We start from the raw sequence: 27974 nt of genomic DNA, 5'->3' as shown, positions 1-27974 counted from the left end.
CTTGGCTTTTTAACACGTTCACCCGCAAACTATCGGATTTGGAAAGTTTGTACGGTTTTTGTGGTATTGGGTCTCATCAGTATGACGCTCGTCGTATTTTTTTTTCGCTTTAATCCGATAGTTTGTGTCAATTTTATTTTGTGCTTTTTCTCCTTCCAGCTTTCGACTGTCTAACTAATGCTTGTAACTACCGGGCGCGTCGAAATGTTTTTTTTTGTTTGTATTAACGTTTTATTTACAGGCTCTTTTGACGGAAAATTTCATTACTAGAGATACGGTCGTACAACAAAATGGTGGTAAACTTATACCGGATTTCGACGACGAAAAATTCAAACAATTTAACAAAGGAAGAGAATTGAAGATGAAGAAAAAACTGTACGAGTTTTATACGGCTCCTATAACGAAATTTTGGTCCAACTCTGTAAGTTTTTTCACTTTATTCTCGTTTTTTGCATTTCTTTTCAGGAAAAAATGTTACGCTGTTCTGATGAGACCCGAATAGGACTAAATCGGTTGAAAAAACAACATTTTTTCACTTTCAGTGAATTGTTATACGTTTTGTTGGGTATATTTTCGAGAAATTGTTATTCTGTTCTGAAGGAACCCAAATAAGTCGAAATCGGTCAAAAAAAATCTATTTTCGACAAGTGTCGAAACTGTTCCAACAAGAACCGATCAAAACCTGTTGAACTATTATTTTTATCGCGTATATTTCGGAAAAAGTGCGTTACACTGTTCTGATGACACGCGGAAATACCTAAATCGGTTGAAAAAAAAAAAAAGATTTTTCCACTTTCAATGAATTGTTTTACGTTTTATTGCGTATATTATTGGAAATTTTGCGTTACACTGTTCTGATGAGACCCGAATAGAATTGAATGGGTTGAAAATAAAGATTTGTCCAGTTACAGTGAATTGTTCAACATTTTGCTGCGTATATTTTCGAGAAAATGTTGTTCTGAGAAGGTCCGAATAGATCAAAATCGGTCAAAAAAAAATCTTTTTGCCACAAGTTTCAAAACTGTATATTTCCGGAAAAAGTGCGTTACACTGTTCTGATGATATCCGACTAGACCTAAACCGCCCAAAAAAATGTTTTTGTACTGTAACAGTGGCTTTTTATAAATTTTAGGTATATTTTCGAGAAAAATATTGAAAGTATGTAATATTTGATTTTTCTGTTTTGTTTTTTTTTTTCAGATTGCGTACCTCGCGTTTTTAGTCCTATTCAGTTTCACGATATTAGTTAAAATGGAACACGTTCCCAATTGGCAAGAAATTTTTGCGACGGCCTTCATATTATCGTTGGGTTGCGAGAAATTACGAGAATTATTTTCTTCCGAACCTGTGGGTATTTCGCAAAAATTCGCGGTTTGGTCTTGGAACATGTGGAATCCTAGCGACATGGCGGCCGTGTTCATGTTCATGGTCGGAATGTCGTTGAGATATCAAACGGACAAACTATCCGCGGGAAGAGTGATTTATTGTACCAATTGTATATATTGGTATTTGAGGATACTGAACATTCTCAGTGTCAATAAATATCTAGGTAATCAACACTTTTTACTATTTTTTTTCTATGCGTATATTCGAGAAAAAGGCGTTACGCTATTCTGATGAGAACCCCGCTGGTCCAAACCGGTCAAAAATGCGTTTTTACAGTATATTGTGCATTTAATCGTGAAATTGGCGTTAAACTACTCTGATGTGATTCCAGTAGGTCCAAACCGGTCAAAAACTGGTTATTACAGTTCATTGTGTATTTATTCGCGTTACAGTTATTTTTTCCACATTTTATCACTTATTTTTCCGCAAAAAACATTTCGCTGTAATGACGAGACCTGAATCGGTAAAAAATTTTTTGTTTCTAGGTCCTCTTGTAACCATGATGGGAAAAATGGTTAAAAACATGATTTACTTCATAGTTTTATTGTTAATTATCCTTATGAGTTTCGGTGTTGCTCGTCAAGCCATTCTAAAACCTAACGAACCCCCGACATGGAGTCTCGCTAGGGATGTAAGTATATTTTTAGCATCAATAGAAAGTTTAATACAAAAAACTCTCCACTCTTCATATATTTTCAACTGTATCCATGCTCCCAGCTTATAAAAACAACTAGCAATAAAGAAAATGTTGTCCTGAACTGACGAGAACCTAATAAGTCGAAACTGGTCGAAAAAACAATGTTTATATGTGGTTTATACCACTCGTTTTACATTTTCACTGTCCTGATGAGACTCTAGTATGTCAAAACCGCGCACAAAAAATATTTTTCCTGGTTACCAAATCATATTTTGATATTTTATTGCGAAACTTTTCAGGAAAAACAATTTTAGTCTCCTGATGAGACCCTAGTGGGTCAAAACCGGTCAAAAAACTTGTTCTTTCGCCACTTTTTTCGCATTTTTTCGGGAAAAAGGCGTTACACTGTTATGATGAGACCCTAGTAAATCTAAATCGGTCAAAAGGAAGTTTCATTTAGTGGGGTTACTATTCGTGTCACATTTTACTGCGCATAATTTGAACAAAAACGTGAAGCCTCATCTTGATGGAACTCGAATCGATAAAAAATCTACTAATTATTGCTCATTGCGTCACTCTTCGAAATCCATTACATTTTATTGCGTATGATTTTAATAAACACATGTTACATCATAGTAATGATTCCCAAATCAGTCAAAACCGGCCAGAAAAGATGTTTTTGTCCGTATAACGAAACTCTTCGAGAAGGTTATACACTGTTCTGATAAGACCCTAATGGGTTAAAAACCGGTCTAAAAGTCTTGTCTAGTTATTCAACAATTTAGTTTTTGTTGCGTATCAATTTGGGAAAAAGCCGTAAAATTGGTCAAAAAAGTTTTATTTCGTCTGGTTATTATTCGTTTCACATTTCGTTGCGTATAATTTGATCGAAATACCGTTGATGAGACTCGATTGACTAAATAAAAGGTTTTATCTACTTCATATTGTTCATTTGTACGTTCGATCGAGTCACCTTTCCTAAAAAAATTCGTTACACTGTTCTGATGAGACCCGAATGGATAGAAACCGGTCGAAAAAAAACTTATTTACTTATTTGGAAACGTGTATTAAGGATATAAATTATATTTTCAAGGTATTTTTCGAACCTTACTTCATGTTATACGGCGAAGTATTCGCCGACGAAATCGATCCGCCGTGCGGCGGCGAGGACGAAGAAATTTGCGTACCAGGACGATGGATATCACCCGTAATAATGTCGATGTACCTTTTGGTGGCCAATATCCTTCTAATCAATCTCCTCATAGCGGTATTCAACAACATATTCAACGAAGTCAACGCCATAGCTCATCAAGTATGGATGTTTCAAAGGTTCACCGTCGTCATGGAATACGAACAAAAACCCCTACTACCCCCGCCTTTCATAATATTCTCCCACTTGTATCTCGTGTTAAAATACCTGAAGAGAAAATTGGAAGGAATCGAGGAAAGTTACGATAACGGATTAAAGTTGTTTTTGGATAAGGACGAAATGGAAAGGTTGTACGATTTCGAAGAGGATTGCGTCGAAGGCTATTTCGCCGAACAAGAAAACAAACTCCAACAATCTACAGAGGAACGTATCAAAATCACCACCGAACGAATCGAACATTTGACTCAAAAAGTCGAAGATATAGTCAGCAAAGAAAATTTGCAAACGACCGTTTTACAAAATTTGGACGTACGCACGCGCAGATACACCGAGCAGATACAAGATTTAATCGACGACGTCGATGCCGTTAAACAATCGATCGAACAAAACCAAACGGATTATCCGGTTCGGTTATCGTCCTCGAGGCAAAGGACGATAAGCGAACAGAGCGAATTATCCGAGGATAATACAATCGTCGGACAAACCGTACAATCGAACAGGAAAAAAATGGTGGTTAGATCGTTGACGGAAGTCAGACCGGACGCTTATATATTCGATAACGGTCAACACATCGAATATAGATACGCGGATGAAGACGAAGAAACCGAACAATTGGATAATATATCGGTGGCGGGCAGTGTACAACAACAACAACAACAACCGAATTTGTTGCGACAAAGGACTAGGAGTACCGAATCGAAGGAATCGTCGGAAAGCGATAAGAAAAACGACGAAATTTTAATCGACGACGTTGCCAGATTTAATTCGGAGATTTTGAAAGCGAGGGCGACGCAAAAACGGAGAGATTCCACGGGGACGATTCGGAGGGGATCGGAAAGTGGTACCGTCATCGGTAAGTCGTTTTTTTTTTTTTTTTTCTTTCGTTTATTATTTTGATAATTTTTTATATAAAAAAATGTATTCGTTAGTTTTAGTTTTGACTCTACAATTTTGGTGAAAAAAATCGAAATATTGCGTTTCAGTGTGAAATTTTTAGTTTCAAGTTGAAATTTTGAGTTTCAATTAAAAATTTTGCGTTTCAGTTTGAAATTTTTAGTTTGAAGTTGAAATTCTGAGTATCAATTCGAAATTTAGAGTTTCAATTTGAAATTTTGAGTTTTAATTCGAAATTTTGAGCTTCAAGTTGGAATTTTGAGTTTCATATACAAATTTTTAGGTTGCAATTCGAAATTTTGAGTTTCATAATCAAATTTTGAGTTGCAATTTGAAATTTTGAGTATCAATTCGAAATTTAGAGTTTCAATTTGAAATTTTGAGTTTCATATTAAAATCTTGAGTTGCAATTTGAAATTTTGAGTTTTAAGTTGGAATTTTGAGTTTCATAATCAAATTTTGAGTTGCAATTTGAAATTTTGAGTTTCAAGTGGGAATTTTTAGTTTCAAGTTGAAATTTTTAGTTTTAATTCGAAATTTTGAGTTTCAAGTTGGAATTTTTAGTTTCATATTCAAATTTTGAGTTTGCAATTCGAAATTTTGAGTTTCAAGTTGGAATTTTGAGTTTCATATTCAAATTTTCAGTTGCAATTTGAAAATTTTAGTTTCAAGTTGGAATTTTGAGTTTCATAATCAAATTTTGAGTTGCAATTTGAAATTTTGAGTTTCAAGTGGGAATTTTTAGTTTCAAGTTGAAATTTTTAGTTTTAATTCGAAATTTTGAGTTTCAAGTTGGAATTTTTAGTTTCATATTCAAATTTTGAGTTGCAATTTGAAATTTTGAGTATCAATTCGAAATTTAGAGTTTCAATTTGAAATTTTGAGTTTCATATTAAAATCTTGAGTTGCAATTTGAAATTTTGAGTTTTAAGTTGGAATTTTGAGTTTCATAATCAAATTTTGAGTTGCAATTTGAAATTTTGAGTTTCAAGTGGGAATTTTTAGTTTCAAGTTGAAATTTTTAGTTTTAATTCGAAATTTTGAGTTTCAAGTTGGAATTTTTAGTTTCATATTCAAATTTTGAGTTTGCAATTCGAAATTTTGAGTTTCAAGTTGGAATTTTGAGTTTCATATTCAAATTTTCAGTTGCAATTTGAAATTTTTAGTATCAATTTGAAATTTTTAGTTTTAATTCGAAATTTTGAGTTTCAAGTTGGAATTTTGAGTTTCATATTCAAATTTTGAGGTTGCAATTCGAAAATTTTAGTTTCAAGTTGGAATTTTGAGTTTCATAATCAAATTTTGAGTTGCAATTTGAAATTTTGAGTTTCAAGTGGGAATTTTTAGTTTCAAGTTGAAATTTTTAGTTTTAATTCGAAATTTTGAGTTTCAAGTTGGAATTTTTAGTTTCATATTCAAATTTTGAGTTTGCAATTCGAAATTTTGAGTTTCAAGTTGGAATTTTGAGTTTCATATTCAAATTTTCAGTTGCAATTTGAAATTTTTAGTATCAATTTGAAATTTTTAGTTTTAATTCGAAATTTTGAGTTTCAAGTTGGAATTTTGAGTTTCATATTCAAATTTTGAGGTTGCAATTCGAAATTTTGAGTTTCAAGTTGGAATTTTGAGTTTCGTATACAAATTTTTAGGTTGCAATTCGAAATTTTGAGTTTCGAGTTGGAATTTTGAGTTTCAAGTTGTAATTTTGAGTTTCATATTAAAATTTTGAGTTGCAATTTGAAATTTTGAGTTTTAAGTTGGAATTTTGAGTTTCATAATCAAATTTTGAGTTTTGATTCTAAATTTTGAGTTTCAAGTTGGAATTTTGAGTTTTAAGTTAAAATTTTGAGTTTTATATTCAAATTTTGAGTTGCAATTTGAAATTTTTGATTATTGGGTTGAAATTATGAATTTCAAGTTGAGATTCCAGTAGAAATTTTGAGTATCAATTCGAAATTTGGAGTTTCAATTTGAAATTTGGAGATTCAAGTTGGAATTTTAAGTTTCATATTCAAATTTTGAGTTGCAATTTGAAATTTTTGAGTATTAAGTTGAAATTATGAATTTCAAGTTGAGATTCCAGTAGAAATTTTGAGTATCAATTCGAAATTTGGAGTTTCAATTTGAAATTTTGAGATTCAAGTTGGAATTTTTATTTTCTGGTTGAAATTTTTAGTTTCATGTTGAAATTTTCAGTTCAAGTTAATTGAAAATTGAAAATATTTTGTTGCAAAATTGTAGAGACAGTGATTTATTTGAAAAATTACGTTTTACGGACGATTTAGGATGGTAAAAAGACGTTCGGCGCGATGTTAATACAATTCCAGTATTCTCCCCCCAAAAATAATGAATTTTTTGTTTGCGTATAATTAATTTAATTCATGTAATGATAATTTTGAAAATATGAGTATTAAATTTGAAAATTAGAACAAATCTTAAAAAAATCATTCGGAAAATACCAATTAATTTTTTTAATTTTTCAATATTGCCCCTTCCCCCCACTAAATAGTGATTATTTTTTGTCTTTGTATAATAATCATAAAAATACCAATTTGTATTTTTTTTTCAAACTTTCCAGTATTTCCCCCCCTTAAATAGTGTTTTTTTTTCATACCCTCGGATAGTGGCAATTCCAAAAATATGAAAAAATAAAAAAAATTGGAAAAATTTCTTAATACAAAGTAATTTGGAAAATATGTAAAATGGAATGTGAAACTTTTTTTCGAATTTTGTAAAAATGTTCTAAAGCAACTATGGGAGTTTTTTATTTTTTTAATTTTCGCCAAAATCGTCCGTACTAAATAACAAAATTGAAATGTTGCTAAAAAATTTTTTTTAAATTCTTCGTTTTATTTTTTGTTCTCTCTAATGCTTTTATTTACTTACTACTAGCATGCGATCTACGGCCACCTTTTTTAACGCCAAAAAGCCTCTCTTTCTGCCACATTTTCAGGAAATTAGGTATGAAAATTTAACCAGGATCAAATTGTCACTTTTTGATGTTTTTTTTTTTTCAAAAAAAAAATCAACAGCATGTTTCCATTTTTATTACAATATTCATTTTTTTGAACAAAAAATTTAGAAGTAGTTTTCAAGGTAATGCAGAACGTTTATCAAATTAATTTTTATCATACATTATACAGAGTTAGTCGAAAGTATAATCATACCTTATTTTTATTTAAAAAAAAAATGAAAGTATCCAAAAAAAATTTGATTACTTTCTAAAATTGATGGGATTTTGATTTTTTTTCAACCAGTGCACGTTTAACACCATCCTTCTTTCTTTTTTTTTAGTTTCAAGTTGAAATTCTGAGTTGCAATTTGAAATTTTGAGTTTCAATTTTGAAATGCTGAGTTCAAGTTAAAATTTTTAGGTTCAAGCTGAAATTTTTAATTTCAATTCAAAATTTTGAGTTTCCATTTTAAATTATGGGTTTCAAGTTGAAATTTTTAAATTTAGTTCAAAATTTTGAGTTTCAAGTAGAAATTTTGAGTTTCAATTTGAAATTTTGAGTTTCGATTTGAAATTATGGATTTCAAGTTGATATTTTTAAATTCAGTTCAAAATTTTGAGTTTCAACTAGAAGTTTTGAGTTTCAATTTGAAACTTTGGGTTTTAAGTTAAAATTTTTAGATTCGAGTTGAAATTTTCAATTTCAGTTCAAAATTTTGAATTTCAAGTAGAAATTTTGAGTTTTATGTTGATATTTTGAGTTTCAATTTTGAAATTTTGGGTTTCAATTTGAAATTATGAGTTTCGATTTTAAATTATGGGTTTCAAGTTGAAGTTTCAGCTCAAAATTTTGAGTTTCAATTTTGAAATTTTGAGTTTCAGTTTGAAATTTTGGGTTTCAAGTTAAAATTTTTAGATTCAAGTTGAAATTTTGAGTTTCAATTTTGAAATGCTGAGGTCAAGTTAAAATTTTTAGGTTCAAGCTGAAATTTTTAATTTCAATTCGAAATTTTGAGTTTCCATTTTAAATTATGGGTTTCAAGTTGAAATTTTTAAATTTAGTTCAAAATTTTGAGTTTCAAGTAGAAATTTTGAGTTTCAATTTGAAATTTTGAGTTTCGATTTGAAATTATGGATTTCAAGTTGAAATTTTTAAATTCAGTTCAAAATTTTGAGTTTCAACTAGAAGTTTTGAGTTTGATGTTGATATTTTGAGTTTCAATTTTGAAATTTTGAGTTTCAGTTTGGAATTTTGGGTTTCAAGTTAAAATTTGTAGTTTCAAGTTGAAATTTTCAATTTCAGTTCAAAATTTTGAGTTTCAAGTAGAAATTTTGAGTTTTATGTTGATATTTTGAGTTTCAATTTTGAAATTTTGGGTTTCAAGTTGAAATTATGGGTTTCGATTTTAAATTATGGGTTTCAAGTTCAAATTTTTAAATTCAGCTCAAAATTTTGAGTTTCAATTTTGAAATTTTGAGTTTCAGTTTGAAATTTTGGGTTTCAAGTTAAAATTTTTAGATTCAAGTTGAAATTTTGAGTTGCAATTTGAAATTTTGAGTTTCGATTTGAAATTATGGGTTTCAAGTTATAATTTTTAAATTCAGCTCAAAATTTTGAGTTTCAATTTTGAAATTTTGAGTTTCAGTTTGAAATTTTGGGTTTCAAGTTAAAATTTTTAGATTCAAGTTGAAATTTTGAGTTTCGATTTGAAATTATGGGTTTCAAGTTGAAATTTTTAAATTCAGCTCAAAATTTTGAGTTTCAATTTTGAAATTTTGACTTTCAGTTTGAAACTTTGGGTTTTAAGTTGAAATTTTTAGATTCGAGTTGAAATTTTTAATTTCAGTTCAAAATTTTAAGTTTCAAGTAGAAATTTTGAGTTTTATGTTGATATTTAATTTTGAAATTTTGGGTTTTAATTTTGAAATTATGAGTTTCAATTTTGAAATTTTGAGTTTCAAGTTGAAATTTTTAGATTCAAATTGAAATTTTCAATTTCAGTTCAAAATTTTGAGCTCCAAGTTGAAAATTTGCCATTGCAATGTTGATTTTTCCAACAAAAAATTTAGATATTGTATACAGGGTAATGCAAAACACTTATCAAATTAATTTTTTTCATATATCATACCAAGTTAGTCGAAAATATAATCATACCTTATTTTTATCGAAAAAAAAATCAAAATTTCCAAAAAAAAATTTGAACACTATCCAAAATTGATGACATTTCGATTTTTTTTTCTAACCAATGCACGTTTAACACCACCCCTCATTCTTCTTTTTCGCATTCTAACCCTAAATGTGTAGCATGTGTCTAACAATTAAAGCCTCTCCTCTCAGGTGAAGATCCCCAACATTCCTCGAAACCCTCGCTACCGAAACGGCAATTCTCCCAAACGCAATCCGAACCGGAAACCACCGATCCCCCGGCGGCGACTCTACCGACTAGTACGATCTCCTTAGAACGATCGGTGACTTTTACCGAACCGAAAATTAAAGTTATACCGCCGGTAAGCAGCCGATCGGCGTTACTGATGCACATGCATACCGAATATACCAGTATTACTGACGAATTGGAATCGGTTTGTGGTCTATTTAGTCCGCCGAGGTCGCCCGGATTGTTGAGTCCGCCTAGGCCGGAGCAATCGCCTCCAAGTAAGTTTGTGCGTCGGCGAGGAAATTAAATACAGTAATCCGCAGAATGTTTTCCGATTAAACATCCCGAAAATTGTACGTATCACCGACATTTTCGACATAAATATCCAGTGGAATCGATTTGACAACGTCGCGTATCACTTGAATTAGTTTTTCGGTAAAATCTGCGAATTTATAGACGCGACGTGAACTTTTGTGGGAAATTTGACAACAACGCATACCGTTAGATAACTTTTTAATTTAATTAATCTCGAACCAATAACTTTGCATCCGTAATGTATATTTCCAATCACCTCCGACCAAACGACCAAACTCGGCAACATCGCATATCGTAGAATCAATTTTTTTTTGTGATAATTTCTAGAAATTTCGAGGAATCGGAAACATCCAGAACGTTCGATAACATATCCGTATACAGAGTGTGACAATATTACTGTATTTAATTTCTAATCGAAACTGAATGTCGCTTCAAATATATCGATTAAAAAAATATTTTACGAATTAAATATGCAAAATTGTGATACGCGGTGTCCTAAAAAAACATCAAGGGGGATAAATATATTCGTAAAATCAAACCTTTTGTTACCTCACCCTATATATATATATATATATATAGATATAGATATTTAATTTTACTAATCGCTGCTGTGTCCCTAACCACACTTCCGTGACTATTATAAAAGTTAATAAAGGCTTGGGGTTCTCGTAGTATATACACGGTATTCTAACGAATATTTACGAATCACCCTATATATTTGAAATAAAATTAACAACCCGTTCATCTAATCAAGGTACACGTAAGAGAAATCCATCGGAAATGTCGAATCCGGAAATCGCCCTCAATTTGGAAAAGGAACATCTTCGTAGTGCCGAAGAAAGCGACTACATGGTTATGGAGAACTTGATCCAACGTAGGTACAGCGAAGAAGACGAAGAAATCGACGATGACGTCATCGAACGGCCGGCCAGTAGAAACCCCACGCTATTAAAAGTCGTTACGGAAACTAGGGAATTTCGAGTCAACTCGTGGCCGGTTCGCGGAGCTCTTCTTCAGAGATCGTCGGCCGTTGAAGAACCCCCGACACCAATCCGACACATAGGTAACGTCAAATTTACTAATTTATCTTTTTTATTGCGATAATTTTTCCAAAAAAATTATTTTAGCTCTTCGATGACTTTAAAATTGCTATAAATTTCTTCTTGTTTGGTGTACAGGTTCGAGCAGTTCGTCGACTGATCGCCAAGATTCGACCGAATCCAGCGACAATACCGCAGCCGCCATTAATCAATTCCCCATGCCACAACGGCCGTCGATCGTTATAGATTCCTCTCAACTACCTACCCTTCAAAGGGAAGTGCTCCCTACGGCCGAATCAAAAGGAAGTCTCCATATGCAATCGGAAACTATGTGTTAGTCGATAAATATGAAATTGTACGCTCATTTTGGAAATATAAATTTGAGGTTAGAAACATTTTTAGTTATTCAGATATGTCTCGAGAAGTTGGATGATTTCGGAAAAGTTTTGATTACGAAAATTGGGGTGGATTTTTTTACCAAAATTAGAGGAAGATTGAAAAAATATGTAATAAAATTTTGTTAAACTTTTCAAAATGCGAATTTGGTTGATTTTTTGCAAAAACAAAATCATCATTTTCCTGGTAATTTTAGGCAAAACAATTTTTGTAGACCAATTGGTACTAATGAGAAACGTTTTTTCAAATAAAATTACAGACATAATCAAAATTTGGGATCTTGAAACGGAAATATATCATTTAAAAGGAAAAAACGGGTTTTATTTATTTTTATTTTCACATTTTATTTTTATACACGCAATGCCATCATTTCAACAATACCAAAACCTCACTATTTAACCTACTCTACAGGAGAAATTAGTAAAATTGATGATGTAGTTTGGACATTCTAACATAGAGAGCGCCACCGATATTCTAATAGTGCTCCATTATTCTGTTTTTAAATGAACGTAGCGCCATCTCTTCGATAATAACCAAACTAAGCGTTTGAATCTACTGTACAATAAGAAATCAGTAGAATTGTTTAATTAGTTTGGACATTCTGACATAGAGGGCTAACCAAATATTATTCTAATAGTCCTCCATCAATCTATTTTCATTTTTTTAATGATAGCAGCACCATCTTTTTGATAGTACCCAAACTTAGCGTTTGAATCTACTTTACAGTGAGAAATCTGTACGATCGTTAATTTAGTTTGAACATTGTGGCATAGAGGGCGCAGCGGGTATTATTCTAATACTCTTCCATTGTTCTATTTTACTTTTTAATGAACGCAACGTCATCTCCAATGGCACCCAAACTTTGCGTTTAAATCTACTATACAGTGAGAAATCAGTAGAATTGATTTTGAAGTTTGGACATTGTAGCAAAGAGGTCGCACCCGGTAATAAAGGGTTGAAATTGAGGGTTTCCATAGGGTAAATTAAATAAATATTTTGTATAATTTATTTATTTCACAAAAAAATGAAAATATTAATAAATAAAAGTGTATATACATTGTGTAAAAAACAATATGGTTAATAAATTGATCACCAATAAGTGTACCCCAAATAACCGTCGGGGATTTCGAATTTCTTTTTTTGCGAATATTCCATCATCAATAATTCTAACCTAAAAACGACATGAATAAAGACCATTATGACGTACATCGATATTAGATTAAATATATACAAGGACAAATCAAAAAATAATCTAACCTGGTTACTGATCCTCCCGTACATTTTTCCCTGCAACTTGGTAGGAATTTCTCGACTATTATGCGTAGTAATTTATGAAATGCCATTCCGTAGTGTAAGTCTAATTCAAATCCGGCGGTTTCCAGAAAAGTATGTACCAACGTTGCCGATATATCAACTTCAGGTTCTAATTTCAATGTCGACGCCAACCATCTCCAACCATTTTTTATATTATAAACGTTAACGTGACCTTTTTTCGGTTTGACAACCATTATAGCTGCGTACAGACGCATCAAACCTAAATATGTCGTTTCTTTAATGGACGACCCTGTATTTTAGTCGGAATTTGAAAAAAAAAATCTTTTCTTTTGAATGAGACACCCTGTATTTTATGACACATTTGTAATTTTTCCATTACAAAAACGAGAAGTTGTCGTAGGTTAATATTTAAATCTAATACAGGGTGAGTAAAAATTTGAATCGGATTTTTTTTATATTTCTATGTTTCACCCTGTAGAGTGATTTACCGACACCATAGTTTTGCATAAATTATCGAAATTCACAAAATATGTGGATTTTACTGATATTATTTTAATTTAATACAGGGTGAGTCACAACGTAATCACGATTTTTTCCATTACTTTTAAATGAAACATTTCATTTGGTTATGTATGCATTTCATGAGACACCCTGTATATTCCGATTTTACCATCTCCTATAGTTTTCGTTAAAATTTGCGTACTTAAATTATTGAATATAATACAGGGCGAGTCATAATATAATCCAGATTTTTTCCACTACTTTTACAAAAAACACCCAGTATTTTATGACACACCCTGTATATTATCCCGAATACTTTTCGAAATACTCTATTTATAACATGTACGTTGATAATATTGATGGATACACTTACCCGTCATGCGTTTTAGAAACTTATCCTGCTTTTCGATTTGTCCGTTCTTATATTGGTACCCCCTTTTCATATAATATTCCTCGTCCGATTCGCCCACTTCTCTAGGCACGTTGAACGGCACCAAATACGGACAAGCTTTATAAAAATGTGCCAACAACAATTCCCCGAACGTGGGAAATTCGTTCCATAAGGAAACGATCACTGTGGCGTAACAAAACGCCGATTCCGCGTTACTAGAAATGATCAAATCACTCTGTAAAATGAACCGTTTCGCTAATAAATTCACGCAGAAGGCCACGCCGTGCTGATGCGAGGAAGCGTTTATTCTTTTATCAGTTATAATGACGTTTTCGCCCTTTAAAAGCGAATACAATTTGTTGTATTTATCAGAAATGTGTTCAGGATTGGCCCCAGAAAGGGAATTCACTGGAATGTTAACGGCTTTCTTGCAATCAAGAATGAAAGGTTTCTGATCGGGATCACTTTCCATATCTTTAAAATTCGATGTGTAGTTATCGTAGAATTCCATATATTTGGTGTACATGTCGAAATTTTCTAAACTGACGTATTTTTCGACGTTTGTATGTGACGCAATTTGTTCTGTCGACACGGCTTTTTGTTCATTTTTATTAATCTCGTTAACGATATCGTTAATTTTAATTTTTATATTTCGTAATTGCGTAACGATATCGTCGGCTTTTTTTACTATTTCTTCAGTTATTTTACCGTTTTTACATTTGTTTACTATATCATCGAAATCGATCGAAAGAGATTTAAGAGATTTGAAATAATTGGTTGCTGAATTTTTAAGATCATCTTGATTTAAACATGTTTTTAATATCAACAAGATTTCTTCGTAAATATTTCTAAAATCTACTTGTAACTTCTATAAAATAAAATAACTATACTAACATTGATAATAGTAAAAAAATTACTAACCTTAATTTTATCCATACATTTATAAATAATTTGTCTCTCCTGTTGTTTCTTTTGTATTTCATTTTCACGATTTTGTCTACGTAATTCCAAATCTTTATAATACACATTAAGCTGAGCTTGTGAATTCGAAGATTTTTTATCGTATTCTTCGAGAGCTCTTATAATATCGTTTTCTTTCTTCTGTATATCTTCTATAAATTCTTGCTGCTTCTTGATCCACTCATTTTTACTATTTAATTCTTGTTGTATCGTAAAATCTTCAAATTTTTTTATTCTCGCTTGAATGTTGTTGATTACGGTTTTTTTTCGTTGAAGTTCTAATGCTTGTAATAAATTATCAAACTGAACTTCGGAAGATTCTAGTTTCTGATCAGTCTCTTCACTATAACTAGTATTAATCGATGTACTACTACACACGTCTTCTTTTTTCTTCGATGAAGCATCATTTGGTGATTCTAACGTACTATTAATTTTTTCTAATTTATTTATAATAGATAATTTCAACTGGAATTCGAATGAAAGTGCATCTTCCATGTTTACATATAAAACTAAACGTATGGTCATATAGGTTAGAACAATAAATTCCGATAATATAAACAACCAATCAGAGATATTTTTTACAACGCTTTTTCAAAAAATTCGAACAATATTTATTTATTCGATAATAACAACCACCAATACACAATAACATTAGTAATTATTCGATATTTTAATACTATAAATTTAATTTACTAATATATGTTATAAACAAAATCGATGGTATGTCAAAACGTCTGAATTGTCATTTATGTCTAAACACACCGAGGTGTATTGAGAAAAAAAGTGTAAGATATTTCTATGATATATAAATTAAAATTTAATAATAATTACTGTGTATTTATCATTATTATCAACTCATCTTTAGAAAATAGAAAAATTATAATAAGTTATTTTAATAAAGATTTTTCACGAAACTAAGTGAAATTTATCTATGAATTATACCGTCAAAATGGATTATCTATAGTTGCGTTCGGTAATGTTATTTGCGATTTGTATCATGTGATTATATGTTGTACATATTGATTGTGGTGATTGCCGAATTTACGCGCTGAACGTCGCGAGCATAACCCTACTTTTCTAATGTAGTTTATAATTGCAAATACCCTAAAAAATGACTTATCTGCGTGAAAAGCTCATAGAATGTCTAATATCGCTCTGTATATATTTCTCTACATATTTCATACAGTAAAGTATATAACACATTATAAATTATTCAAAATCGTTCATCACCATTCAAATTTCTTTATATACATGCACTTTTAAGGTGATTTTTACTTGCGAACCAGCGTCATGTTCTCAAAAAATATTTATATAGCCAAACGCAAACCGAGAGATCGAAATAAAGTAAATTGTCGAACGATACCCAATAAGTCATCAGATGTACATAACCGAACGCAGTTTATATCTATGGTTTTACTGAAGTGTCATTCAAATTAGGTTATGTAGTGTAGTCAGATTTTTATTCCCAATCCACCTAGGAAAATTTTAATCTATTATATATAATGGAAACGTTAAACGGAAGTGACGAATAGAAAATTATCCCATACCAAATTTATCAAGTTACTGATAATAATAAAAGCATCTAAATTTGAAGATATTTAAACACCTTTTTACATCAATTTCGAACGTAAAATGGAATATATTAGCCCGGAAAACGTTTTGAAATTCCTAGATCTAGTTCACAGACTGAAGCATAGTAGTAGAAGAGGTTGGGAGCTTTGTCAAGTGAACAATCACGAACAAATAGCGAGTCACATGTACGCAATGGGAATTATGACTTTTTTACTAGGAAACGATTCCCAATTAGATAGATTCAAATGTTTACAACTGGCTCTGGTACACGATTTAGCCGAATGTATCGTCGGAGATATCACACCTCACGATAATATCTCGGAAGAAAAGAAACACGAAATGGAAGATGAGGCAATGAAAGAATTGACGAGTTACGTGGGAAGTGAAATAGGATCGTTAATTTATAATCTTTATAAGGAATACGAAGCTAAAGAAACACCGGAGGCTAAATTTGTTAAGGATTTGGATAGATTCGATATGCTTTTCACGGCGGCTCATTACGAAAGTAGAGATCAAACCCCGAAGAAATTACAAGAATTTTTTGACGCAACCGAAGGTAAATTCAACCATCCCTACATTAAAAAATTGGTGGAAACATTGGAACAAAGAAGAAAGAAGGAAATCGTTTCTATTGAAAATTCAAAGTGAATTTAATGGTTACCTATTATTGTGTTCATTTTTATAGATTTTTTATATAATTTGAGTTTTGAAAATAAAGTTTAAGTTATCAGTTTTAATTTGGAATAATACATTCAATTTTGATATACATATATATCATTCAACACGTTAAGTGTTGAATGATATATTTCAACGATGTGTTTTTTATTTTATCGCCTCTAAAATTGAATTAAATGAGTTATGCGTATTAATTTAGAGGTTTTAAACCTATACTATTACTTTTTTCAACACAAAAGAAGTACACCTCCATTTTGATTAGGTTTAATTTCTGTATGAGAGGTAGATATAAAATAAATCTACCTATACTTTAATAAATAATGGATTATAAAACTTTCCTTTAAAGAATTCTGCATTATAAACTGAAATGATAATTCATCTTACTAACATACAAAATGGCTACTGTTACTTTAACGTAAACGTTGGTTTTTTGTATTCGAAAATTTTGATGAAAAATAATGTACCTGCTATTAATTGATATATAAAAAAATTAATATATAATGTTTGTTGTTTTTATAAATGTGAACATATTTGTTTAGTTGATATAAAGTAAAAGTTATATGATTCCTTATATTCACGGTAAACGTACTCTTAAGCATAACGAATTTAAACGTAATTTTTATATCGATCATATTATTTAATATTGTTTGTTATTAAATATGGAATAACTTACCGTAAAATAATAAATTAGAAGATTTAAAAAAGCAGATTTTTCTTTGAATTTAAAAGCAAATAAACTACGAAAATTAGGAGACGATAAAAAGTGATAGCTGTCAAAAGTCAAAGTAGATCCTTATGAACGCACAGTTTATTACTATCTTTTTAACATTATGATCCATCCATTATCAGTAGAAAAGGTTAGAAGATATTGAGTATGTGATCTAATTTTCACTAATCAACTGTATTTAAATATATTAAAAAACGAATTTTTTTCGTTTGTTATGATAGAGTATTAAAGAAATGAATAGATGGAGTTGAAGTTTTTGAATGGTTTTTATTGTGGAAAAAATTGATTCATTGAAATAACCAAGAAATATTTTGATACAAAACAATAAAAGCAATAAAACACTTTCGAAATTAAATATTTTTAATAAACACACAATTTTTGACCCAAAAAATTTATTTCTTCATCTCATAGTTAATTTACAAAAATATATATTCACATTTTTCACTGAAATAATGTCTGCATTATGTAAAAAATAATTATCATCAACGAAATTGATAATCAAAATTTATACATTTTTTTCTTAAAATAATGACGCCATTTTGTTATTAAACCGAAGTCATGCAACTACCTAGAAGACAATGAAGTTCAAAAATCACCTCGAAATGACTAATGGATATGAAAAAAGTTGAAAAAAAATTAATATTTACCTTAAAACTTCTTGTTACACACATTCAAAAAAAACTGTTTTTATAAATTTAATCAATTCAATCTAAACAAGCTGATTCCTTATCCTCTTCTGTATAATACGGGGATGTTTTCGATATTTTTAAACCGAAAGAATACCCTCTTTCATTAACTTGAACGCAAATCGGTAATTTGGGGTAATATTTAGGTCCTGGGGATGTTTCCTTTTTAGTTAAACCAACTTTAGGTCGCATCGTATACATCGGAGGTTTCTGTTTGTATAAATTCGTATTCACATTTGAATATTTAGGACCTGGCGTTTCGAATTTCGTCAAAGGTTTTATTTTGGGTCGCCTAAAAATGTTGTCAATAATTTTACGATCGCTGACATATGACAGATGAATCACGTCGTTGCCACGTTGGAATATTTTGATACAAGTTGGTGATATTATAGTTACTTTCAAGTGGATAAAAAGAAAATAAAATTAAAAATTTCAAAGATCATATCTAATTTAACGTAATTAAGTAGAAATTCCAATTTTTTATTGATAATAGATAAGATTTTGACGATAATAAATCCTACAACAATGTAGATGATGTCACATGTCTAGTAACGTTTAGAATATAAATTCCCCTAAAACACTGTTGAGTTCACTATATTTAAATAGTATTTCGTTAAGTGACTGTTAATCTCATTATAAACATATAAGAGGCCAACGAATGACAAAAATTAGTAAAGAAGAATTAAAATTACGTATTGTAATGATTAAAACAATAAAAAAATTAAATTGTTAAGAAAAAAAAAGGTTTTGAAACTAAAATTTTGGAGTTATAAAATTAATTTTTTTATAAAAAACAACGAAAAATAAAAGATTTGATTTGAAACCAAAAATTACGAGGTGAGTACTATATATACTTACAAGGTGAATGCGATATATACTTACATGGTATAACAAGGTCTGTTATACAAATCAGGAACTTTACACCCTAAAGTGGTGGGAAGCATGTATTTGTCAGGACCGGGGGTTATGAATCGCGTAAGGGGAGGTTTTCTCGATTTAATAGTGTAACAAGGCGGTCGTTGATCTTTCATTCGCGGGCATTTTTCGGGACTATAAGCACCCGCGCCAGGACCGACGAATGCATCTAAGAAAAACGGGAAATTAACGCGTAAAGTTGATATTAGATTCGGGTTGTGCACTTACTCAAGGGTTTAGCTCTAGATTTGATCGAATAGGCAGGAGGGGAAGCTTTTCCTACGCGCGTGAGGCTATCTAAATGGTAACAAGGTCCTGGGCCCAGCGGTTTACCTAAAGGTTTTAGTTTTGGTGACATGGTGTATTGGGGGTTGCGGTATTTCGTAATGTCATGTTTCGGATAACCGACGACTGGAGGGAGGCTGTATTTATTCGGGGCGGGTACTGAAAATAAATTAACGTGAAACTCGTTATCTATGACGGAAATTACGAGTACAACTTACCTTCGAATTTTGCCATTTTTTATGATGAAATATGCGGTTAATGAAATGAACATAAATTTTTGGGGTCAAATTTTTTTCTACATGAAATTTTGATTAATGACAACTGAGTTTTTTTTGTTTATAAATATGAGGAATGATCCAGTTAGTTAGGTTATTCTTCTTTCTGTCATATCTTGTCTTTTACCTATAGGACTATGCAGCTAGTAGATACAAGTGACAGATGCGTTTGGAAATACGCCAAATTTTTGAGTTTCGGGTTTGTTTAAATGCAAAAAAAGGAATAAAAGGACATATACAGGATGGAAACTGCAAATTTCTATATAATTTTTTGTGATACGGGGGAAAGTTGAAATGTGTTCTAAAGAAATTGTTTTTTTATTGAAAATATTTTTTTGTGGGGGGTTCAATTGTTGAATATGTGGAATTTTCCTGGGTTGATGTGTTGAACAAAAAAAATCCTAACCTCAAAATTTTGCGCTCTAATTTCGAAAAATATATCAATAGAAGAAAACTCGAATTTTTGAATAGATGTACAGTGTTGTTCGAAAAATTTCGAATAAAAATTTGTATTTATCGGTGTTGTTATACGAGGGGCGGACGAAAATTTGTTGGGTATTAATTATTGTAGAGGCCATTGTTGAATTTTTGGTAAACGGAGAGGGGGAAAGTCCGAAATAAATAATTTTCTGTCCTTCACGCAACGGTTTTTACTCATTATTTTTTCTACGACATTTTTTTTGTGTTTTCAAGAATCTAACTCGCGTGGTTGGATTATTAACCAGGACCGGCTAGAAATGCGAGTAATTTCCAAAATAATTTAGGACCGGTTTAGGGGGGTAGTACAATTGCGATTTGGACGTTTTTTTTTTCGTTTGGGTTTCAAATTAAAGAAAAAAAACGATTGTTATTAAAAAATTATATTTAAAAAAAATGCGGTATAAAATTTTTTTATATTAATCTATTAATAAATAAGAAAAATTGTGATTGATACCAAAAATTAATAGAAACGACAAAAAAAAAATAGTTTTTCGTTCTTTTAAATCAAAATTCAAGTACCACCATCAAGGAAATTAACTAAGTTGTGGATTATCAGGACTTGAACCCCCTAATATACATTCAAGGACTTAAAATTACTTTCCAAGTTCAAAAAACGATCATAAATTGACATTTTTCTAAAAACTTGACGCTTTTTTGGACTGAAATAAAAATTAGAAACTTTTTGACCCAAAAATTAAAAAAAAATCACGTAGTTTCGTAAAAAAAAAACGTCATTAGAACGTCTTCAATGGCCTCCATCAGTTCCACGATGATTATTACGAAATATGTCGCAAGGACGACCAGAGAATTACGAGGGTGGTAGAAAATATTGCAAAAAATACGTAAAAAAACGAACTTTCCACCATAAAAATCACAATTTCCAATTTTTTTTGTTCATCCATGATCTCCATGGGATATTCCATAACAAGGACAAATAATTACGAGGGTGGTACGAAATATTGGGAGAAACACGCAAAAAACGAACTTTTCGTCAAAAAAATCGCACTTTCCAAGTTTTTTTGGATCATTCACGATCTCCGTCGGTTCTTCCATGGTTATTACGAAATATACCACAACAACGAACCAATAATTACGAGGGCGGTACGAAATATTGCGAGAAACACGCAAAAAACGAACTTTTCACCAAAAAAATCGCACTTTCCAAGTTTTTTTGGATCATTCACGATCTCCGTCGGTTCTTCCATGATTATTACGAAATATACCACAACAACGAACCAATAATTACGAGGGTGGTACGAAATATTGGGAGAAACACGCAAAAAACGAACTTTTCACCAAAAAAACGCACTTTCCAAGTTTTTTTGGATCATTCACGATCTCCGTCGGTTCCTCCATGATTATTACGAAATATACCACAACAACGAACCAATAATTACGAGGGTGTTACGAAATATTGGGAGAAGCACGTAAAAAACGAACTTTTCGCCAAAAAAATCGCACTTTCCAAGTTTTTTTGGATCATTCACGATCTCCGTCGGTTCCTCCATGATTATTACGAAATATACCACAACAACGAACCAATAATTACGAGGGCGGTACGAAATATTGCGAGAAACACGCAAAAAACGAACTTTTCGTCAAAAAAATCGCACTTTCCAAGTTTTTTTGGATCATTCACGATCTCCGTCGGTTCTTCCATGGTTATTACGAAATATACCACAACAACGAACCAATAATTACGAGGGCGGTACGAAATATTGCGAGAAACACGCAAAAAACGAACTTTTCACCAAAAAAATCGCATTTTCCAAGTTTTTTTGAGTCATTTACTATCTTCATCGGTTCTTCCATGATTATAACGAAATATACCACAACAACGAACCAATAATTACGAGGGTGTTACGAAATATTGGGAGAAGCACGTAAAAAACGAACTTTTCGCCAAAAAAATCGCACTTTCCAAGTTTTTTTGGATCATCCACGATCTCCGTTGGTTCCTCCATGAATATTACGAAATATATCCCAACAACGAACCAATAATTACGAGGGTGGTACGAAATATTGGGAGAAACACGCAAAAAACGAACTTTTCACCAAAAAAACGCACTTTCCAAGTTTTTTTGGATCATTCACGATCTCCGTCGGTTCCTCCATGATTATTACGAAATATACCACAACAACGAACCAATAATTACGAGGGTGTTACGAAATATTGGGAGAAGCACGTAAAAAACGAACTTTTCGCCAAAAAAATCGCACTTTCCAAGTTTTTTTGGATCATTCACGATCTCCGTCGGTTCCTCCATGATTATTACGAAATATACCACAACAACGAACCAATAATTACGAGGGCGGTACGAAATATTGCGAGAAACACGCAAAAAACGAACTTTTCGTCAAAAAAATCGCACTTTCCAAGTTTTTTTGGATCATTCACGATCTCCGTCGGTTCTTCCATGGTTATTACGAAATATACCACAACAACGAACCAATAATTACGAGGGCGGTACGAAATATTGCGAGAAACACGCAAAAAACGAACTTTTCACCAAAAAAATCGCATTTTCCAAGTTTTTTTGAGTCATTTACTATCTTCATCGGTTCTTCCATGATTATAACGAAATATACCACAACAACGAACCAATAATTACGAGGGTGTTACGAAATATTGGGAGAAGCACGTAAAAAACGAACTTTTCGCCAAAAAAATCGCACTTTCCAAGTTTTTTTGGATCATCCACGATCTCCGTTGGTTCCTCCATGAATATTACGAAATATATCACAGTAACGAACCAATAATTACGAGGGTGTTACGAAATATTGGGAGAAGCACGTAAAAAACGAACTTTTCGCCAAAAAAATCGCACTTTCCAAGTTTTTTTGGATCATTCACGATCTCCGTCGGTTCCTCCATGATTATTACGAAATATACCACAACAACGAACCAATAATTACGAGGGTGTTACGAAATATTGGGAGAAGCACGCAAAAAACGAACTTTTCACCAAAAAAATCGCACTTTCCAAGTTTTTTTTGGTTCCTCCATGAATATTACGAAACATACCGCGACAAGGAAATAATGATTACGAGGGTGGTACGAACATTTTGGAAAATAACAACTTTTTAGCACGAAAATTTGACGTAACGAATTTTTTTTTGGTAAGAATCACCGAAATGTTATACAAAAAAGCCGTTCGCGTAAAATTTGTTATATATACATAGTTAGGTTAGGAAAGTTTGCCGCCGGTGGTTAAAGCGCCGCCTTTACCGGTCCATTCTTCGTTGAATTTGACGTTGCAACCCAAATCTCTTAAAGCCGCTTTGATATCGTATTCGATGTCTTTGAATTTTTTCAAATCCGATTGAAGAATTTCATCGATACCGAGTTCGATGAACGTCTTGTTTTGATAACGGCTCCTGGATACCATATTTCTGACGGCGCGACTCGCCGATTTCTGTTAAACATGAAATGGACGATGAAAAAGTGATTTTTTCAACTTACCTCGTATAATTTGAGTACAAATTGTCAACTTTATGATATTTTTCGTCCGTTTTTATGTTGTTACATCATCTTTTAGTTGTTTGGTTCATTATTTATCATATAATTAGTGAAATAGTTGAGAAAATGAAAAGCAACGACTCCATTTTAGTATTTTAAACGCCCCTCGTATAATTTATATAAAAATTCTCTTGTTTATATTTTTTTTCGTCCGTTTTTATGTTGCTGCGTTACCGTTTAGTTGTTTGGTTCATTATTTCTCATGAAATGACTGAAATAGTTGAGAAAATAAAAAGCGACGATTCTATTTTGGTTTTTTAAACGCCCCTCGTATAATTTATATAAAAATTTTCGTGTTAATATTTTTTTTCGCCCATTTTTATACTCTATACGTCACCGTTTATTTATTTGGTTCATTATTTTGACAACTATATCACTCATATCATTAGGAATAATGAACCAAACAACTAAACGGTGATGTGCCGATATAAACACGAGAATTTTCATATAAATAATACGAGGGGCGTTTAAAAAACCAAAATGGAGTCGTTGCTTTTCACTTTCTCAACTATTTCACTAATTATATGAGAAATAATGAACCAAACAACAAACATTGACTATTTTAATGTTTCAAAGACCCCTCGTATAAGTTTTAAAAAAATTTCGTTTTTTAATTTGTTTCCTTCCATTTCTAACCTCGTTACGTCATTGTTCAGTTCATTATATTACAGGGTGGTAACAAATGAATCAAATTTTCAAATATACGAGGTAAATGGAAATTTTAAATTACCTGCACTTCCTTATTATCCGGATACATTTTCATTATATCGACAATGGCGGCCGGTATATCGGCTTCGAATAACGTTTTGCTATTTTCCGGTGATCTGAGGGTTAAAGCCGCTATGGCAGTTAAACCGGATACTGCGGTTGAAACGTTTCCCTTAAATATTAATTTTTAAATCAAAAATACGAATAATATCAATTTCAACAGGGTGGTTCGATGTAAATGACTCACAATTATTGTGTGAAGAAAAAAAATTACTAAATTACGATCAAAATGGAACCAAAAATATCAAAAAACTGAATTTTTTTTCACTAATTTCGATCAAAATCGATTTTAAATCACAACTACCCTTAATCAGTACAAACATATAGTCTTTTGAATCTTTTTTACCAAAAAAAATGGTGAAATAACAAAAATATTGGACTCAAAATGAAAATTTCTGGAAATATTTTACTCAAAATGGTTAATAACTGACCTTATTCACCGTTAGGGCTTTCGTAATAGCGGGGGCCATATTTTTATGTAACATATTCGCTTTACAGATGTCGTTACCAGCCAAACATTTGATGAGTTTGAAGCACTGCTTGTTGATTCTCTAGAATTGATGAAACATAATCAGTTTCGGTGTTTTTTTAATAGTTATTCGATTAAAATAATCAAAATGATCTAAGAAAAGTCATTTTCTATTATAACTGAATCGAAAATTTGAAATTTAGATTCAAATTGTGAGTATTGGTCCCATTACGCCCCATCTAGGTTTCCCAAAACATGAAATTGTAAAATAATTTTGTTAATTCCATTTTTATCTATGTTCTATGATAAAAACTGCATAAAAAAATCTAAAATATTCGTCTATTCACAAAAAGAGACTTTATTTGTTGCTGTTACACAAGAATATTTGATTCAATATTACAGGGGAACGTACAAAAGTATTGATTAGTTCTCTTATCTTACTATTTGTTTTCATATCATATTAATATGTCAAAAAAACGTTCAAAAAAGTCCTTTTCAACTATAATTACATCGTAAACTGAAAATATACATTGAAATTCAAAGTATTTGCCCCGTTGTGCTACACTTAGGTCCCCAGAAACATGATATTGTAAAGTAATTTTGTTCCCTCCATTTTTATCCATTTTATATGGCTGAAGTTGCGAAAAAACAACTGGAACGTTTGTCTATGTACTATCGAGAACTTTCAGTACAAGAATATTCGATGAAATGTTACAGGTGGTCATCCAAAAGTAGTAATATTTCACCTATTTCACCTATTCATCCTATTCTCTTATTTAGCAGTAGTTCATTTGTACCATCACAAATATTTTGATTAGTTTCCGTCTCATAGTGCAACTTTCTCCTTTTAAGGGTTGTTTTAGCTACGAAATTGAATCAAATCCATTTTTCAGCCTCTTCTTATCAAAGATTATGATCCAAACGTTAGTTTCACCACCATTTTTTATACTTTTACTCTTACTTCAAGAAACCAAATCCCTTTTGTGTATTTATTTTTTTTTGAGAGACAATTACACCTTATAAATCAACCCCTTTTCAGGTCTCTGCAATACCCTTCAGCTATTTCAACCATGAGAAGTACTCTGAAGATTAGATCGTGATAAAATTGTGATTTTTCCATTTTTGGAATGGAAACTGCATAAAAACCACTAGAAGTTTGCCTATCCACTATTAGAGACTTTATTAGTTGGTGTTACAAGAATATTTGATTAATTATTACACGGGGACATCCAAAAGTATCTCTTAGTTTTCTTTTTTCCAATTTCTTGATTATATTACCAAAATTAAAGAAGAAAATGAAGATACTTCACAAAATTAAGCTTTTTATTACAATTATCACCATTACACACCTACAGCACCTAGAGATATATATAAATGTACCCCATATGCAATTTTCCTCTCAAATTTCCCATTTTAACCCTCCATCATCACTAATTCCTCAAAATTTTTACCTGAAGACCCAAATAAGGAAAATATTATTGCGTTTAACAAACAGAGAATAGCTAAAGACACCTTAAACGAATGAAATATTGGGGAAAAAACATAAAAAATGGCTAAAATAAAAAAATTTTTAGAATAATTAAAAAAATTACCTCATTACCACTAAAATAATTCATAACTTCGGCTATCATTTCAATACCCCCGGCGTCGTGGACCTTTTTACAAAATTCCGTCCTCACCATCAAAGCCGACACCGTCAACATTAAATCGTGTATGAAAGGCTCGTCACCTTTAAAACCTACAAAAAAAATCCAACGTAGTAAAAACCACCCCCTGAACGATTTTCCAACCCAACTTACGCGCCATCAATTGAGTCAAAGGGCACAATATCTCGCTGGCTATGATTCTAGCGTGTTCGTGGGCCTTACCAAACTCTACTCTAACATCGTCGTCCAATACCAGAGATCTACACACTGCCAAAACTTCCCTTAAAATATCCGAGCTACCGTCGTTCAATAAATCTTTCAATTTATCCAAAATGTTCGCGTCGAAAATATTTTGTCTGAAATTTACAGTTTAAATCACACAATTTGACATTAAACCAATTAGAATTGAATCACCTGTTGTTTTCGTGTAAAACGCAACAACTTTTTATCCATCTTAACGTTAATTTCTTAACGTCGAAGTCTGTTTTTATATTCAAAAAAGCGAGCATCAATTTAACACCGCGTTCGTCTAATAAATCGGGTTGTTTGTTCATTAGGGAAATTAAAGTCTTCAAACACGTTCTTTCGACTGCCACATACGATTTTTTCACTTCCAATACGTCTAATAGGGCGTTATACGCTCCGGCTTTACCTAATACATCCACGACAAATGATTAACACTTAATTTTATTAAAATATTCGACGTACCTACACCTACTCTATTTACTAGCCCTTTATCACATTCTTCTTTGATTATTTCCATTTGGTCCATAAGTTCTTTATCGGGGGTATCTTTTTTAGTTAATTTTTTTAATTTAGTTATTTCCGTTTCGATGTTTGCTTTAACCGAAGGGGATATACTGAGTTCTTTTATAATTGAACTTAAATCAACACCCTTTGAATAATTTTGTGTTAATTTATTATATTGATGATTGAAAATGTTACTTACTTGACTTTCGAATTGTTTTACTGCTTCTTGTAACGCTTCTTCGGGTTCTAGCCCTAGGTCTTCGATGTTTTCACGTACTGCGTTATCGAAAGTATCTTGTGATATCACTAATACCATTTTTGTTTGCTGTTGTATCGAAATTTGAATAAATACAACACAAACTATCTTTATTTTTATGTATTTGTTAAGTATTTACCTTTTTTAGCAACAATTCTTTTGATATTCAGTCGTGTCATTCGACAAAAACTGACAGTTAACTAATGACATATGACATTTAGACTTTAAGTAGCGTTTACACCTTGTTATTTTTAGTGTACTCGGAGCCCTACAGCAATTACACTTGGGTTCTTGTGGTGGGAAATTAAAATGAAATATTTCCATGTAAATATGTTTTTTGATCATCAGTATTAATTATTTTTTGTAAGTATTTTTGGTCATCAGTTCATAAGGGAATGGGGAATTTATTTTTATTAACAATTAAAAAGTTAATTATGCCACTGTAAAAGGGTTATATA

The 27974-nt window shown here is 31.5% G+C and overlaps 5 protein-coding genes across 54 annotated transcripts in view; 2 read left to right on the top strand and 3 right to left on the bottom strand.

The window, feature by feature from the left end:
• The window catches only part of LOC130899050 (transient receptor potential cation channel trpm), a 57052-nt gene extending 45690 nt beyond the window's left edge, over positions 1-11362 (top strand). For 20 of the 50 annotated variants that reach the window (XM_057808780.1, XM_057808776.1, XM_057808779.1 and 17 more), the window contains 6 exons: positions 242-421; positions 1201-1549; positions 1872-2017; positions 3117-4245; positions 10684-10992; positions 11108-11362. In XM_057808780.1, coding sequence (XP_057664763.1) covers positions 242-421; positions 1201-1549; positions 1872-2017; positions 3117-4245; positions 10684-10992; positions 11108-11307 — 2313 coding nt within the window. In that variant the 3' untranslated portion in view covers positions 11308-11362. Of the gene's footprint in view, positions 1-241; positions 422-1200; positions 1550-1871; positions 2018-3116; positions 4246-7178; positions 7248-9577; positions 9893-10683; positions 10993-11107 lie in introns of all 50 variants that reach the window. The other 30 variants (XM_057808753.1, XM_057808742.1, XM_057808746.1 and 27 more) reach the window with 2 other exon arrangements.
• Positions 11363-12359: 997 nt separating this feature from the next.
• Positions 12360-15242, bottom strand: LOC130898598 (mRNA export factor Gle1). Its single transcript, XM_057808006.1, has 4 exons — positions 14454-15242; positions 13515-14400; positions 12623-12899; positions 12360-12536 (listed from the first exon to the last, which is right to left on the bottom strand). Exons 1-4 carry the CDS (start codon positions 15015-15017, stop codon positions 12455-12457), a joined length of 1809 nt encoding a protein of 602 aa, XP_057663989.1. The 5' UTR covers positions 15018-15242; the 3' UTR covers positions 12360-12454.
• A 663-nt stretch (positions 15243-15905) lies between these two features.
• Positions 15906-16820, top strand: LOC130898599 (5'-deoxynucleotidase HDDC2). Its single transcript, XM_057808007.1, has one exon. It carries the CDS (start codon positions 16125-16127, stop codon positions 16710-16712), a length of 588 nt encoding a protein of 195 aa, XP_057663990.1. The 5' UTR covers positions 15906-16124; the 3' UTR covers positions 16713-16820.
• Positions 16821-17841: 1021 nt separating this feature from the next.
• On the bottom strand, positions 17842-19762 carry LOC130898596 (outer dense fiber protein 3-like protein 2). The gene is made up of 5 exons (XM_057808005.1): positions 19571-19762; positions 19296-19511; positions 19035-19236; positions 18114-18444; positions 17842-18034 (listed from the first exon to the last, which is right to left on the bottom strand). The coding sequence occupies exons 1-4, from the start codon at positions 19584-19586 to the stop codon at positions 18171-18173; spliced, it is 708 nt and encodes a 235-aa protein (XP_057663988.1). The 5' UTR covers positions 19587-19762; the 3' UTR covers positions 17842-18034; positions 18114-18170.
• Positions 19763-20471: 709 nt separating this feature from the next.
• On the bottom strand, positions 20472-27700 carry LOC130898595 (armadillo repeat-containing protein 6 homolog). Its single transcript, XM_057808004.1, has 9 exons — positions 27656-27700; positions 27460-27585; positions 27219-27405; positions 26925-27162; positions 26664-26866; positions 26457-26602; positions 24827-24946; positions 24358-24507; positions 20472-23523 (listed from the first exon to the last, which is right to left on the bottom strand). Exons 2-9 carry the CDS (start codon positions 27574-27576, stop codon positions 23296-23298), a joined length of 1389 nt encoding a protein of 462 aa, XP_057663987.1. The 5' UTR covers positions 27577-27585; positions 27656-27700; the 3' UTR covers positions 20472-23295.
• Between the last annotated feature and the right edge of the window lie 274 nt (positions 27701-27974).

This window comes from Diorhabda carinulata, chromosome 10, assembly GCF_026250575.1.
Source record: "Diorhabda carinulata isolate Delta chromosome 10, icDioCari1.1, whole genome shotgun sequence".
In the NCBI taxonomy this organism is placed as follows: Eukaryota; Metazoa; Arthropoda; class Insecta; order Coleoptera; family Chrysomelidae; genus Diorhabda; species Diorhabda carinulata.
The sequence above is the reverse complement of the archived record's forward strand: the minus strand, read 5'-3'. Positions and strand labels throughout refer to the sequence as shown.